The sequence below is a fragment of the Myxocyprinus asiaticus genome, chromosome 6 (assembly GCF_019703515.2).
Source record: "Myxocyprinus asiaticus isolate MX2 ecotype Aquarium Trade chromosome 6, UBuf_Myxa_2, whole genome shotgun sequence".
Classification (NCBI taxonomy): domain Eukaryota; kingdom Metazoa; phylum Chordata; class Actinopteri; order Cypriniformes; family Catostomidae; genus Myxocyprinus; species Myxocyprinus asiaticus.
Genome location: NC_059349.1, coordinates 3,717,524 through 3,730,133, shown reverse-complemented (window position 1 = coordinate 3,730,133; position 12,610 = coordinate 3,717,524). Strand labels below are relative to the sequence as shown.

Sequence of the window (12,610 nt, the reverse complement as noted above, 5' to 3'; positions counted from 1 at the left end):
TGCAATGTCCCAAATGCTCCTCCTTAACTGAGTGTCAAATAAGGGAGAAATACTAAATTGTGTCGTTAGTGGTACTCCAGGAAAGGATTGAGAAACACTGTTCTAAATCATACTACAGGCCAGAACCTGCCTATAAGTGGTATGCTTTAAAGTGGCGGCTTTTCACTGACTGGTGTTTCTCCCACGATGAGGACCCAGCGTGTTGCCCTGTGCAGATGGTGCTCTGCTTTTTGCACGGCATTTGGATGAAGGACTCTCTCCATCCGCGCTTAAAGTGTATGTTGCTGCTATAGCAATGGGTAATCCTCTGGGTGTTTTGTCGTGAGCAAACACCCTTTTTTCAAAGGTGGAGTTTAGCTGAGTCAGGTCAGAGGGTCAGGACCAAGATACAAATTTCCCAATTTTTCTTATCTAGCTACCAGCTTACCTTAACAGTGCAAAGTTAGATCGACAACATCTGGCAAAACAAATATGTCCTTAAGTATTTTGTCGCAGAACTTGCCAAGTAGTGTATCCAGCGCACAAAGGTACATGTTCAAGAAAAATACAAACTTCGGGCTCAGTACAAGTCTGTGTTCATTTGGAAGGAACTAGCTAGTCTTCAGAGTCTGATACCTTAGCTTGAGCTTTCCTCTTGCTTGTGAAATGGGTGGGTGGTGACGTTGGCACCAGGGCGCATATTAAGGGCAGGTTTTAGGGCAACGCTGTGGGGCTGTTGGCCCGATGGTGGGAATGCAGATCAATTTTGGTCTTGTGGATCGAGATCCGAGGCTATTGGCCCCAGTTGGCTAGTTCATAGCCCTGGCTCACACTGGACCAGTGCTGGAAAAGTTGCTTATTTTCACTGTCCTGTTTGACTAGTGTCCTTGTTTGTACTGACCATTGGTCTCATGACCATGTTGTTCTCTCTCTGCCGATTATGTTGTGAAGAGGAATTTTGTTTCAATGCTTCTCTGCCCTGCTGGCTAGTGGCATTACATTACATTGTCGGTCGGTGACCATTCTGTCTTCTCTCCCTTCACACTGTGTTAACGAAAGTTTATGCACAATGTTTCACTAATAGGGGTGGCTAGTGTCATTGTTACACCATCTAAACATTAGATGGTTACTGTTTTTCCCCTCTTTCTTAGTGGGCATTGCCCCTTGAATCAGTAGCATGGTGTTCAGGTATATACTGTTATTCCAATAGTGTCTGGAATTTGTTTGCCCCTGTACATTTTCTATATTGATTAAAAACCATTTAATTCGTGTTTAATCTTTAGGTTTCCATACCAACAGCAAATGGAAAAGCGAAGTACAACCTCAATATACCATTTGTAGAACATTGTCATGATCATTAAAATGACAGGAATCAAGTTTCTTCAAATAGTAGAAGTGCTGCCAGCCTCACATTTGTTAATGTACAGAATGCAAACCAAGTGAGAAAGGACACACCCATGTGGTAAATCTGTCAGTGTTTTGAGATATCTGAAAACTGCTGATTTACTCCAAACTCCTAATATAAAATACTGGCACAACAATTATAATTACCAATGATTATTATAGTTTATTATTGTTAAAGAATGCAGAGCTAGATTCAGTGGCCTGCAGATCATCATGGGTGAAGAAAGAAGAATATAGAGTGATGTCTAGCAAAAGTAATAGTTCAAGGGCACTAAACTGACCTGCAAATAACAGCAGATAGAGAAAAGGGGGCTTAGATTGCACTGATGGTGAGATGACTTCATATGTTTATGCCTATATTTAGGAGGCGTAAATAACAGAGCCTTAGCTCCATAGACCTGCGGGCCATAGTAGCAATACAAATTTTTTATACAGTTTACAAACAAAAGTGCATAAAGCTGCCATCATGGTGACCAGTGAGTAAAAAGCAGGTGAATAAAAGCAGGCTTTGTTTGCAGTGGAGATATACTGTTATCATCTCCTTATTTAATTAAGCAGTGGCAGAGCCAAAACTTGAAATTTATGTTTGCTGGATTTATTTTATTTTTTTAAATCATCTGTGAAGCAATCAGATACACACATATGTATACACTATAAGCCCAGACAAGTTCACTTAACTTAACATTTTATGGAAACTCATTCACTAAAAAGCTAATTTAAATTAAAAGTGATGACAAAACATTAAAAATGGCACAAACTGAGGACGCTGAGGATGAACAACATTTTGATTGTCCTCAGCTTGTACACTACCTAGCCAAAAAAAAAAAAAAAAAAATCACCATTTGAATTTGTGTTGTTCCTCATTTCTTAAACAACCATGTCGGAAGACGTACCCGTGGTCATGGAAAAGATGTTACTGTGTTTCAGAAGGGGCAAATTATTGGCCTGCATCAAGCAAAGGAAACAACTAAGGAGATTGCTAAAATCACTGGTACTGGGTTAAGAACTGTCCAGCACATTATTAAAACCTGGAAGGATGGTGGTGAACCTTCAGCTTCGTGGAAGAAATGTGGTAAGAAAAAAATCTTGAATGATCGTGATCGGAGATCACTAAAACACTTGAAGTCACATTGTAAAAAATCGACAGTAGAACTCACAGCTGTGTTTAAAGCTGGAGTATGTCATTTCTGCGACACTAGAGCCACCGAATGGAATTGCAAAATTAAACACTGTTTTAAAACAGCTTTCTGAATACGCCACTTGCCTGCAGTTGATTGCTGTCAGGTTGCAAAGAGACTTTCAACCAGTATAACAAAAAATGCTTCTGGTATAAATTGCATACTCTAGCTTTAATAATGAAAGTAAGAGCATTTCCACATGCCCAATGCAACGAGATCTTACAGGATTGGGACTAAAAGCTGTGTGGCCACAAGAAAGCCACTTGTTAGTGAGGCTAATTTTTCTTCCCTGACGGCACGGGCATATTCCAGGACAACAATGCCAAGATTCATTGGGCTCAAATTGTGAAAGAGTGGTTCAGGGAGCATGAGGAATCATTTTCATACATGAACTGGCCACCACAGAGTCCTGACCTTAAACCAATTGAAAGTCTTTGGGATGTGCTGGAGAAGACTTTACGGAGTGGTTCGATTCTCCCGTCATCAATACAAGATCTCTGCAAAAAAATTTATGCAATTCTGGATGGAAATAAATGTTGTGACATTGCATAAGGCTGTCGAAACAATGCCATGACAATTTCGCGCCTTAATAAAAGCTAAAGGCGGTCCAACGAAATATTAGAGTATGCGACTCTTTTTTTTTTGGCCAGGCAGTGAGTTTTACGAGGTTAAGCAACATTAAGTATCCGCCGCTTACGAAGGCAACCTCACGCTAGGGTCTGCATCACAATGAAAGCCAAGAGGACTGAAGCTGTATACAGCCACAGGGACCTATAGAGTTAAACAGGCAGGGGCAGTTGATGCTTGTGGGCAGTGGCCTCACGCAAAAAGATCTACTCCAGTTAGAAAAACTTTGTCGACATGGCTATAAATAGAGTGGCAGTCACTATAACCGTGACATACAGTATTTAAATATTGTGAGCTGCTACAGAAAACCCCAGTAACTGCAATGGAGGAGTTTTGGAGGATTAGTAAAGAGCTTTGAGCCAGGCAGAGGGCCATACAGACTGCAGTGGGTAAGTGGGTGTTGCCAAATGCTGAAAGAATGGTCACGGTAGTGAGGTAAGCAGCTTTTCAGCAGCTCTATTAACAGTAATAGTCCTCTTATTTCTGTAAGGCTATTGACATTAACGAAACAACCCCTTAAGGATAATCAGCAGATGTTTGACTTTATTATGAGTAAATTAAGTGTACAAAAGGTGTTTGCTGTTAGGAACACAGAGAAGAAAACCACATTAGTACCTACATAATAGCTTTTAAAAGAGCTCTATTCAAAGTGGACTACTATCTTAATTAGTGGTTGACTGATATATCGCCGAGGCCGATAAATCGGCCAATATTCAGATTTTTTTTTTATTAACAGCATCGGCGGATGAATTTTCCCTTTTGGCCGATTTGTTTCTTGAGGACGTGGAGAATCACCTGCTTGCATGTGAAGCATCTGAGACATGTAAACAACCAGTCATGGTTTGTTTTGTTATTACATGCCATCGTGTTAATACAAAAATAGACCAGTGAGCAACACAGTCTCATTTAAACGGTCCACATATCAGAGCCACGACTGATGCTCGCCTGTTTCATTCTCCCTCTCTCTCATCAACAGTTCCTTATAACTTTTAACTGTCTTGTCTAATGATAAAAGGCAAATATCAATAAACTAATATCATAAACCGTCTGCAAATATGCACATATCTCATTTAAACAGATGTAATAAACCAACCTCACACAACTTGAGCAGATCCAGCATCCTGTGGAACACCCATAAATCTTCCTCTGAAGCATGTATTCTAACAGTCTGTCCTCAACAGTTCCCTGTAACTTTTCTAATGATAAAATTCAAATATCAATGAAACTATTATATACCATCGGCAAATATGCAGATATCTTGTTTAAAAAGATATAATTCACGAGCCTCACGAAAATCCAGCATTTTCTTCCCGTCGAGCGCTCATCTAATATCGTCCTCTGAAGCACGTATTCTATCAGCCAGAATCAAAAAGTTCAGGATCAGGATCAAAAGTTCCTCTAATTCACAAATCATGATGGTCACATCCAAAACGTAAGCAGCTGACTTGCTGCTTAATCAGTTAATGGCTTAACTGACAGCTGTTTCATATGAATGGAACTCTTATGGAAACTAGTCTCCTAACAGTTATTTTCATCCTGTCTCTTTTACATCCACCGAAGGCAGCATTTTTCTGGTTTCGGACACAGCCCATAACAATCCAATCAGGCGATCCAGGCCATTTAATCTGTCAGAAGATTGCGTCAGAGCACGTGAATGCAATTTCAAAGTAAAAACGCTTCACGTGCGCAATGAGTAAATGTCTTATTCACTATGCACTGCATGTGCAATTGATTTGATTTAGTATGTTTTGAGAAAATGCAATTGCTAACATGGACACGCCATCCATTGTTGCTGGACTACTGTGTGTACTGTTATTTCCTTCTTCCTAATATATTAATAATTTCATCATGTGCAAATAAATTACTAAAATTTGATGACTAAACAGAATTCAGAAGATCTGCTATCTTCAATTTAATATACAATATTTTTTTAGATTATTTTATACAAAGTTAAAGTTTTGTGTGAAATTAAGTACATTTAGTGCTACATAAGAGTTCATTAATTTTTTTTTTTTAGCAATTTTGTTATTTACTATATTAAATTGTGTGATATATCATTGTATTGGCCTATCGGCATCAGCCATTAAAAAACCTATATAGGTCGACCACTAATCTCAATCTGACACCAATAAATCATCAATAATACAACAATGCAAATACAAATAACTCGCTCATTTTTGCACTTGAATTGAATTCTTGCACTTTATAGTTTAATTAACATGTTTGCTTCTGTACGTAAAAAGAGCCTAAGAATCATCATAAAAAACACTCATCATGCTCTCTGCTCACACATTCTTTGGGTTTTGTAACAACACTGCAATTTCTGTTGAATTCAATGCTACAGGATGTGATTTGTACATCTTTACATTTCAAACATCATTGCTTTAAGGGAATGTTTTATGTTTGGCATCCACAGAGGCTGCTACGTCAGTTGGGGGTGGGGTTGCACACTTCTCCATAGTGGCACCACAGCAAAGGGGCAGAACAATCTCCGTTGGAGGGACACCGATAAGGGGCACAGCTATCTCCCTCTGAGGGTCATTAGAGAAAAGGGACAGTGGCTTCTCTCCACAGCGAAGACTTAGGTGCCTCTTAAGGTGTATTTTTTGAGTGAAAATCTTTCCACACTGAAGGCATGTGAAAGGCTTCTCTCCTGTGTGAATTCTTAGGTGCTTCTCAAGATCTCCTTTTTGTGTAAAACTCTTTCCACACTGATGGCAGAGGAAAGGGTTCTCTCCTGTGTGGATTTTCATGTGAACCTCAAGCTGTCCTCTCTCTGCGTAATTCTTTCCACACTGAAAGCACGTGAAAGGCTTCTCTCCAGAGTGAAGACTCAGGTGCCTCTTAAGGTGTATTTTCTGTGTGAAACTCTTTCCACACTGAGTGCATGTGAAAGGCTTCTCTCCAGTGTGAGTTCTCAGGTGCCTCTCAAGATCTCCTTTTTGTGTGAAATTCTTTCCACACTGATGGCAGGTGAAAGGGTTCTCTCCTGTGTGGATTTTCATGTGAACCTCAAGCTGTTTTCTCACTGTGAAACTTTTTTCACACTGAAGGCATGTGAAGGGCTTCTCTCCAGTGTGAAGCATCATGTGACTCTTTAGGTTTCCTTTGAGTGAGAAACTCTTTCCACATTGGCATGTAAAAGGCTTCTCTCCAGAATGAAGTTTTAAGTGAGTGTTAAGGTTTCCTTTTTGTGTAAAACTCTTTCCACACTGATGGCATGTGAAAGGCTTTTCTCCGAAGTGAGTTCTCAGGTGTCTCTCAAGATCTTGTTTTATTGCGAAACTCTTTCCACATTGAGGGCAGGTGAAAGTCTTTTCTCCAGTGTGAAGCATCATGTGACTCTTTAGATTTCCTTTAAGTGAGAAACTCTTTCCACACTGAGGGCAAGTGAAAGGCTTCTCTCCAGAGTGAAGTTTTAAGTGAGTGTTAAGGTTTCCCTTTTGTGTGAAACTCTTTCCACACTGATGACAAGTGAAAGGGTTCTCTCCAGTGTGGATTATCATGTGAACTTCAAGCTGTTTTCTCTGTGTGAAACTCTTTTCACACTGAGGGCATGTGAAAGGCTTCTCTCCAGAATGAAGACTTAGGTGCCGCTTAAGGCTTTCTTTTTGTGTGAATCTCTTTATACACTTGGGGCATGTGAAAGGCTTCTCTCCGGTGTGAATTCTCAGGTGTCTCTCAAGATCTGGTTTTATTGCAAAACTCTTTTCACATTGAGGGCATGCGAAAGGCTTCTCTCCAGTGTGAATCATCATGTGACTCTTTAGGTTTCCTTTAAGTGAGAAACTCTTTCCACACTGAGGGCATGTGAAAGGCCTTTCTCCAGAGTGAAGTTTTAAGTGAGTGTTAAGGTTTCCTTTTTTAGTGAAACTCTTTCCACACTGAGGGCATGTGATAGAATTCTTTGCTCTTGTTCTATGAGTTTTTTTCTGTGAGAAATTATTTTTAGACTGTGAGCTGGGAGATTTTTCACTAGTTTTGAAATTGACAGATTTATCACACTGCTGTTTCTGCTCCACGTCATTCAGTTCTTGACTTTCCACTTCCACTTCCACCTCGATCAAGTCTAAAATGAACAGAAAATTGTGACAAATGTGAAACAAGAAATACATCTGAACCTCAATGTAATTAATTTAATCAATTAAATTTTAGGCCATGTGTCTGTTTTTATGTTTTCTCTGACATACTTATGGTTAGTTCAGTCATTCTGTAGTTAAAATCATAAATTAATATCATAATTTTGCTCAAAATTAGAATCAGAACATTTAGAAAACTGTCATTTTACTGTTTCTATTTTTTTTTCACTAAAGCTGCCAGATCTAGAGAACTGTTTGAAACTTGAAAAAGGGACAGTTCACCAAAAACTGAAAATGCTCCCATTATTTAGTTGCCCTCATGCCATCCCAGATGTGTATGACTTTCTTTCTTCAGCAGAACACAAATAAAGATTTTTAGAAGAATATTTCAGCTCTGCAGGTGCATACAGTGCAAGTGAATGGTGATCAGGCCTTTGTAGCTCCAAAAATCACATAAAGGAAACATAAAACTAATTCATATGACTCCAGTGGTCAAATCTATGTCTTTAGAAGCAATATGATAGATGTGGGTGAGAAACAGATACAAATCAGTAACAAAAAGGTACACTCAGTAACTTTTGTCTATGTTACCTTGGACTTACACTGACACCTAGTGGTTAGAATGCAGCATCATTTAAAATCAAGTTTTCCATTTCAGATGCCATTGTATAAATGCAGTATTCACAGTCAGCCATGATTACTTTAATCAGTGAGTGAAAGTGTCAAAAAACAGAAAGGTTACTGAGATTAAGCGAGTAGTATTCGGCTGATCATGTGATTTTAACATGGCAGCCCCCATGTGCAGACCCTCTCCATGTAGAATAAAACAACTTTTATAAGGTTACTGATATGACTGGAGCAGGGGCGTGGCCACAAGGTTGGCACTGGGTGGCAGCTGCCACCCTAAAAATTAGCTTTACCACCCCATCTGCCACCCGAGCATAAGAATCCAAATGTATTAAACATAAATGGACGTACAGTGCATTCAGACCCGCTCATTTTTTTTCACATTTTGTTCTGTTGCTAAAATGCTTTAAATCATTATTGTTTTCACATCAATCTACACTCCTTACACCATAATGACAAAGCAAAAACCAGATTTTTGATAACTTGCAAATGTATTAAAAAGGAAAAACTGAAATATCACATTGACATAAGTATTCAGACCCTTTGCTATGACACTTAAAATTTAGCTCAGGTGCATCCCCTTTCTCTGGATCATCATTGAGATGTTCTACACTTTGATTGGAGTCCACCTGTGGAAAACTCAATTGATTGGACATAATTTGGAAAGGCACACTTGTCTATATAAGGTTTCACAGCTGAAAATGCATATCAGAGCAAAAACCAAGCCATGAGGTCAAAGGAACTGCCTGCAGAGCTCAGAGACAGGATTGTGTCGAGGCACAGATCTGGGTAAGCATTAAAAAAAAAAAAAAAAAAAAAAAATTGGCTGCATTGAAGGTTCCCAAGAGCACAGTGGCCCCCATAATTCTTAAATGGAAGTTTGGAACAACCAGGACTCTTCCTAGAGCTGTCCGCCTGGCCAAACTGAGCAATCGGGGGAGAAGGACCTTGGTAAGAGAGGTGACCAAGAACCCGATGGTCACTCTGGTTGAGCTCCAGAGTTCATGTGTGGAGATGGGAGAAACTTGCATAAGGACAACCATCACTGCAACACTCCACCGATCTGGGCTTTATGGCATAGTGGCCAGACGGAAAGCCTCTCCTCAGTGCAAGACACATAAATAAGCACCTAAAGTACTCTCAGACTGTGAGAAACAAGATTCTCCAGTCTGATGAAAATAAGGTTGGGCCTCAATTCCAAGCATCATGTCTGGAGGAAGCAAGGCACCGCTCATCACCTGCACCACCTGCGCAATACCATACCAACGGTGAAACATGGCGGTGGTAGCATCATACTGTGGGGGTGTTTTTCAGTGGCAGGGACTGAGGGAATGGTCAGGGTTGAAGGAAAGCTGAACGCAGTAAAATACAGCGATTTCCTTAATGAAAACCTGGTCCAGAGCGCTCAGGACCTCGGACTGGGCCAAAGGTTCACCTTCCAACAGGACAATGACCCTAAGCACACAGCCAAGACAATGCAAGAGTGGCTTAGGGACAACTCTGTGAATGTCCTTGAGTGGCCCAGCCAGAACCCAGACTTGAACCCAATCGAACATCTCTGAGTGAGACCTGAAAATGGCTGTCCACAGATGGTCCCCATCCAACCTGACAGAGCTTGAGAGGATCTGCAGAGAAGAATGGCAGAAAATCCCCAAATCCAGGTGTGCAAATCTTGTTGCATCATAACCAAAAAGACATGAGGCTGGAATCGCTGCCAAAGGTGGTTCATCTAAGTACTGAGTTAAAGGTCTGAATACTTTTGTTAGTGTGGTATTTCAGTTTTTTCTTTTTAATACATTTGCAAAGTTATCAAAAATCTGGTTTTTGCTTTGTCAATATGGGGTATGTATAGAGTGTAGATTGATGTGAAAAAATAATTTAAAGCATTTTAACATAAGGCTGCAACATAACCAAATGTGAAAAAAATTAAGGGGTCTGAATACTTTCAGAATGCACTGTAGAGTTGATGATGACACTGTGAAGGGGTTTATTCATGTCGAACTGCCTTAACTCTCACCAAACACACAAATGACTACAGACCCATAGCATGATTGATTATAGCAGCGGCCAATCACAACATCACCGAATCGTGTACCTACTATTGCAGCGCATGTGCAGTGTTTGGGCTCTCTCCTAATGAAAATAGAGAGTTCATGACAAATTTGCCACAAACTTGCCGCAAATTCGGCACTGATAATTTTCACATGCAAATGAGCTTTGCGGCAAACTTGCGGCAAATTGTCCATTGTTGCCAGAGGTTTGCCTGAGGTTCACCAGTACCGGCGAAGAGCGGCAAACTTCTAGCAAACATTTGCAGCGAATCAAAAGCTCATTTGCATGAGAAAATAACGAGTGGCAAATTTGCGCCTAGTTTTCACAAGTTGATGAGCTTATTTTCTCAACAACAATGACCACAAGGACAAATACGTGGACAAAAAGAGGTAAAAGATTAATTTCTCAGTTGTTTCCAAGTATTCACTGAATGATTATTAGGTACATTTCTGTCAGTTATGGGTTGAGACGGGTGAGACATGTCCTCACCACTTTTTGAAATAGCTTTTATCAGGTATGTGTATAATCCAGATGTAACATCTCCAGTTCTTGAGTAGGAGTCTCTATTTCATCTCTGTGTGTTTTGACTGCAATCCAGCGTTGGAATGTGTTATTTTGAATGTTATTAGAAGTGTTTGTTGCGGCTGTCATCAGTGTATTTGACTCTCTTTTAATCGCTCTCAGGTGTGCGGTAACCAGGTGAGTTGGGAGACGGGTGTTCATGAACTGTTCCATCGGATTCACATTGACTTTTTTTCAGGGTTCCCGCTTCTGGTGCGGAGAGTTTGTGGTTGTCGCTGTCTGAACTTTGGAGTTCGCAGTTTTTTCATATACGGAACTGTCAATAAATGTTTGTTTCCGCTACTCTCGTCTCCCTGCATCTTTTATTGCATTTTATTTAAAGAGCCCATATTATGCTAATTTACAGGTTCATAATTTTATTTTGCGGGTTTATTTTGATTTCTGCAGGCTCCATCTGACCTATACAGGAATTGAGATTTAGGTGAGTTTGTTGGAAAATTTCAGATGTTTTAGTGTTACGAGTTTTATTCCCCACCCCCCTCCTCATTTTTTTATTATGCAAAGCAAAAAAAACATTTATCTTGGCAAATCAGCAGCAATATGGTTACTATGTGGTTTCTGCAGAAATGCAGTTGTTTCACTAATTCATGGACATTTGTAATTTGATAGTGACTCCAATTAATGAACTAGTACTTAATTGTTGTTATGAAGCTTGGTGCCTTAATACATAAGAACTACGTATGGGCGCTTGCTTTGGTGTTGCCACCCCTCGTAGTATGCATGCCAGCCCATACAATTTTTTCTAGATCTGCCCCTGGACTAGAATTTTCATTTTAATATAAGTGGTCATGATTTCCTACATATGGAAGAGGTATTATGGAGGCCTAATGCTCCATTATAGTGAAGGGAACACTATACTGTAAAAAGGCACCGTCCTTCAGATGAGACATTAAACCGAGGCCCTGACTCTCTTTGGTCATTAAAAATCCCAGGGCACTTCTCATAAAGAGTAGGGATGTACCCCGGTGTCCTGGCCAAATTCCCCCCATTTGCCCTTATCTATCATGGTGTCCTAATAATCCCCATCCCTGAATTGGCTACATCACTCTACTCTCCATCAATAGCTGGTGTGTGGTGAGCATACTGGCACACTATGCCTGCCATCACATCATCCAGGTGGATGCTGCACACTGGTGGTGGGTGAGGAGATTCCCCCTATGCTAAAGCACTATATAAAAGTAACAAAGTATTACATATATTGCAAAATTACAATCCATGTCTTTAGGAGTTAAACTTTTTAATGAGGAAATAATTACTGAGTGCACCTTTAACTCCTTTTATTACTCTAAATCTCCACTTTTACTTTCAGATGTGAAACTAAACAGGCACCACATGTGACTTTCAGATGTAAAAGTGAAAGTGGATAGAGTAAAAAAATTAAAAAAAAACAACTTAAAAATGTATTCATTTTTCACCCACACCTATCATATCGCTTCTGAATATATAATCATATGGAGTACTTTTATGTTTCCTTTATGTGATTTTTGGAGCTACAAAGGTCTGGTCACCATTCACTTGATTGTAAGGACCTACAGAGCTGAGATATTCTTCTAAAAATCTTAGTTTGTGTTCAGCAGAAGAAATAAAGTCATACACATCTAGGATGGCATTAGGGTGAGGAACAAAATGAGAATTTTCATTTTTGGGTGAACTACCAGTTCCTCAACAATCATTATGAAGAAACAAGAATTGACACTAACCTCTTTTTTCCTCATTATCTTCATTTTCAATTAGCTGTGGCTCTGGATCACTAAAGTCTTCTTTCTCCTCTTTAATAGACATTATTTTTTAAATAGTATGCCTGTAGGCTTTAATGGCTACAAATGCACATTTATCTCATTAAATCAACCTTATATTACTTACAGACAAATAGTATCTCAGGAAAGCCATAAAAGCAAATGTCATGATGCACATAAATGCAGCCCTGTACTCAGCATACTACTTCCTGCTGCAACTGAACAAAATGGCTGATGGCAAACTGGGCAAGACAATCATTTCAAAATAAGAGTCCCTATAGGCGGAGAATAAAACATGTGCTAAATGTTTAACCCTACGATGCTACTTTAGCCCCATAAATGCATG

At 39.7% G+C, this 12,610-nt stretch overlaps 2 protein-coding genes across 2 annotated transcripts in view; both read right to left on the bottom strand.

The window, feature by feature from the left end:
• Positions 1–12,610, bottom strand: part of LOC127442946 (gastrula zinc finger protein XlCGF7.1-like) — an 898,889-nt gene that overhangs the window by 149,019 nt on the left and 737,260 nt on the right. The gene's annotated exons all lie outside the window — the stretch shown is intronic.
• On the bottom strand, positions 1,906–12,467 carry LOC127442872 (gastrula zinc finger protein XlCGF57.1-like). The gene is made up of 2 exons (XM_051701157.1): positions 12,229–12,467; positions 1,906–7,257 (listed from the first exon to the last, which is right to left on the bottom strand). The coding sequence occupies exons 1-2, from the start codon at positions 12,308–12,310 to the stop codon at positions 5,573–5,575; spliced, it is 1,767 nt and encodes a 588-aa protein (XP_051557117.1). The 5' UTR covers positions 12,311–12,467; the 3' UTR covers positions 1,906–5,572.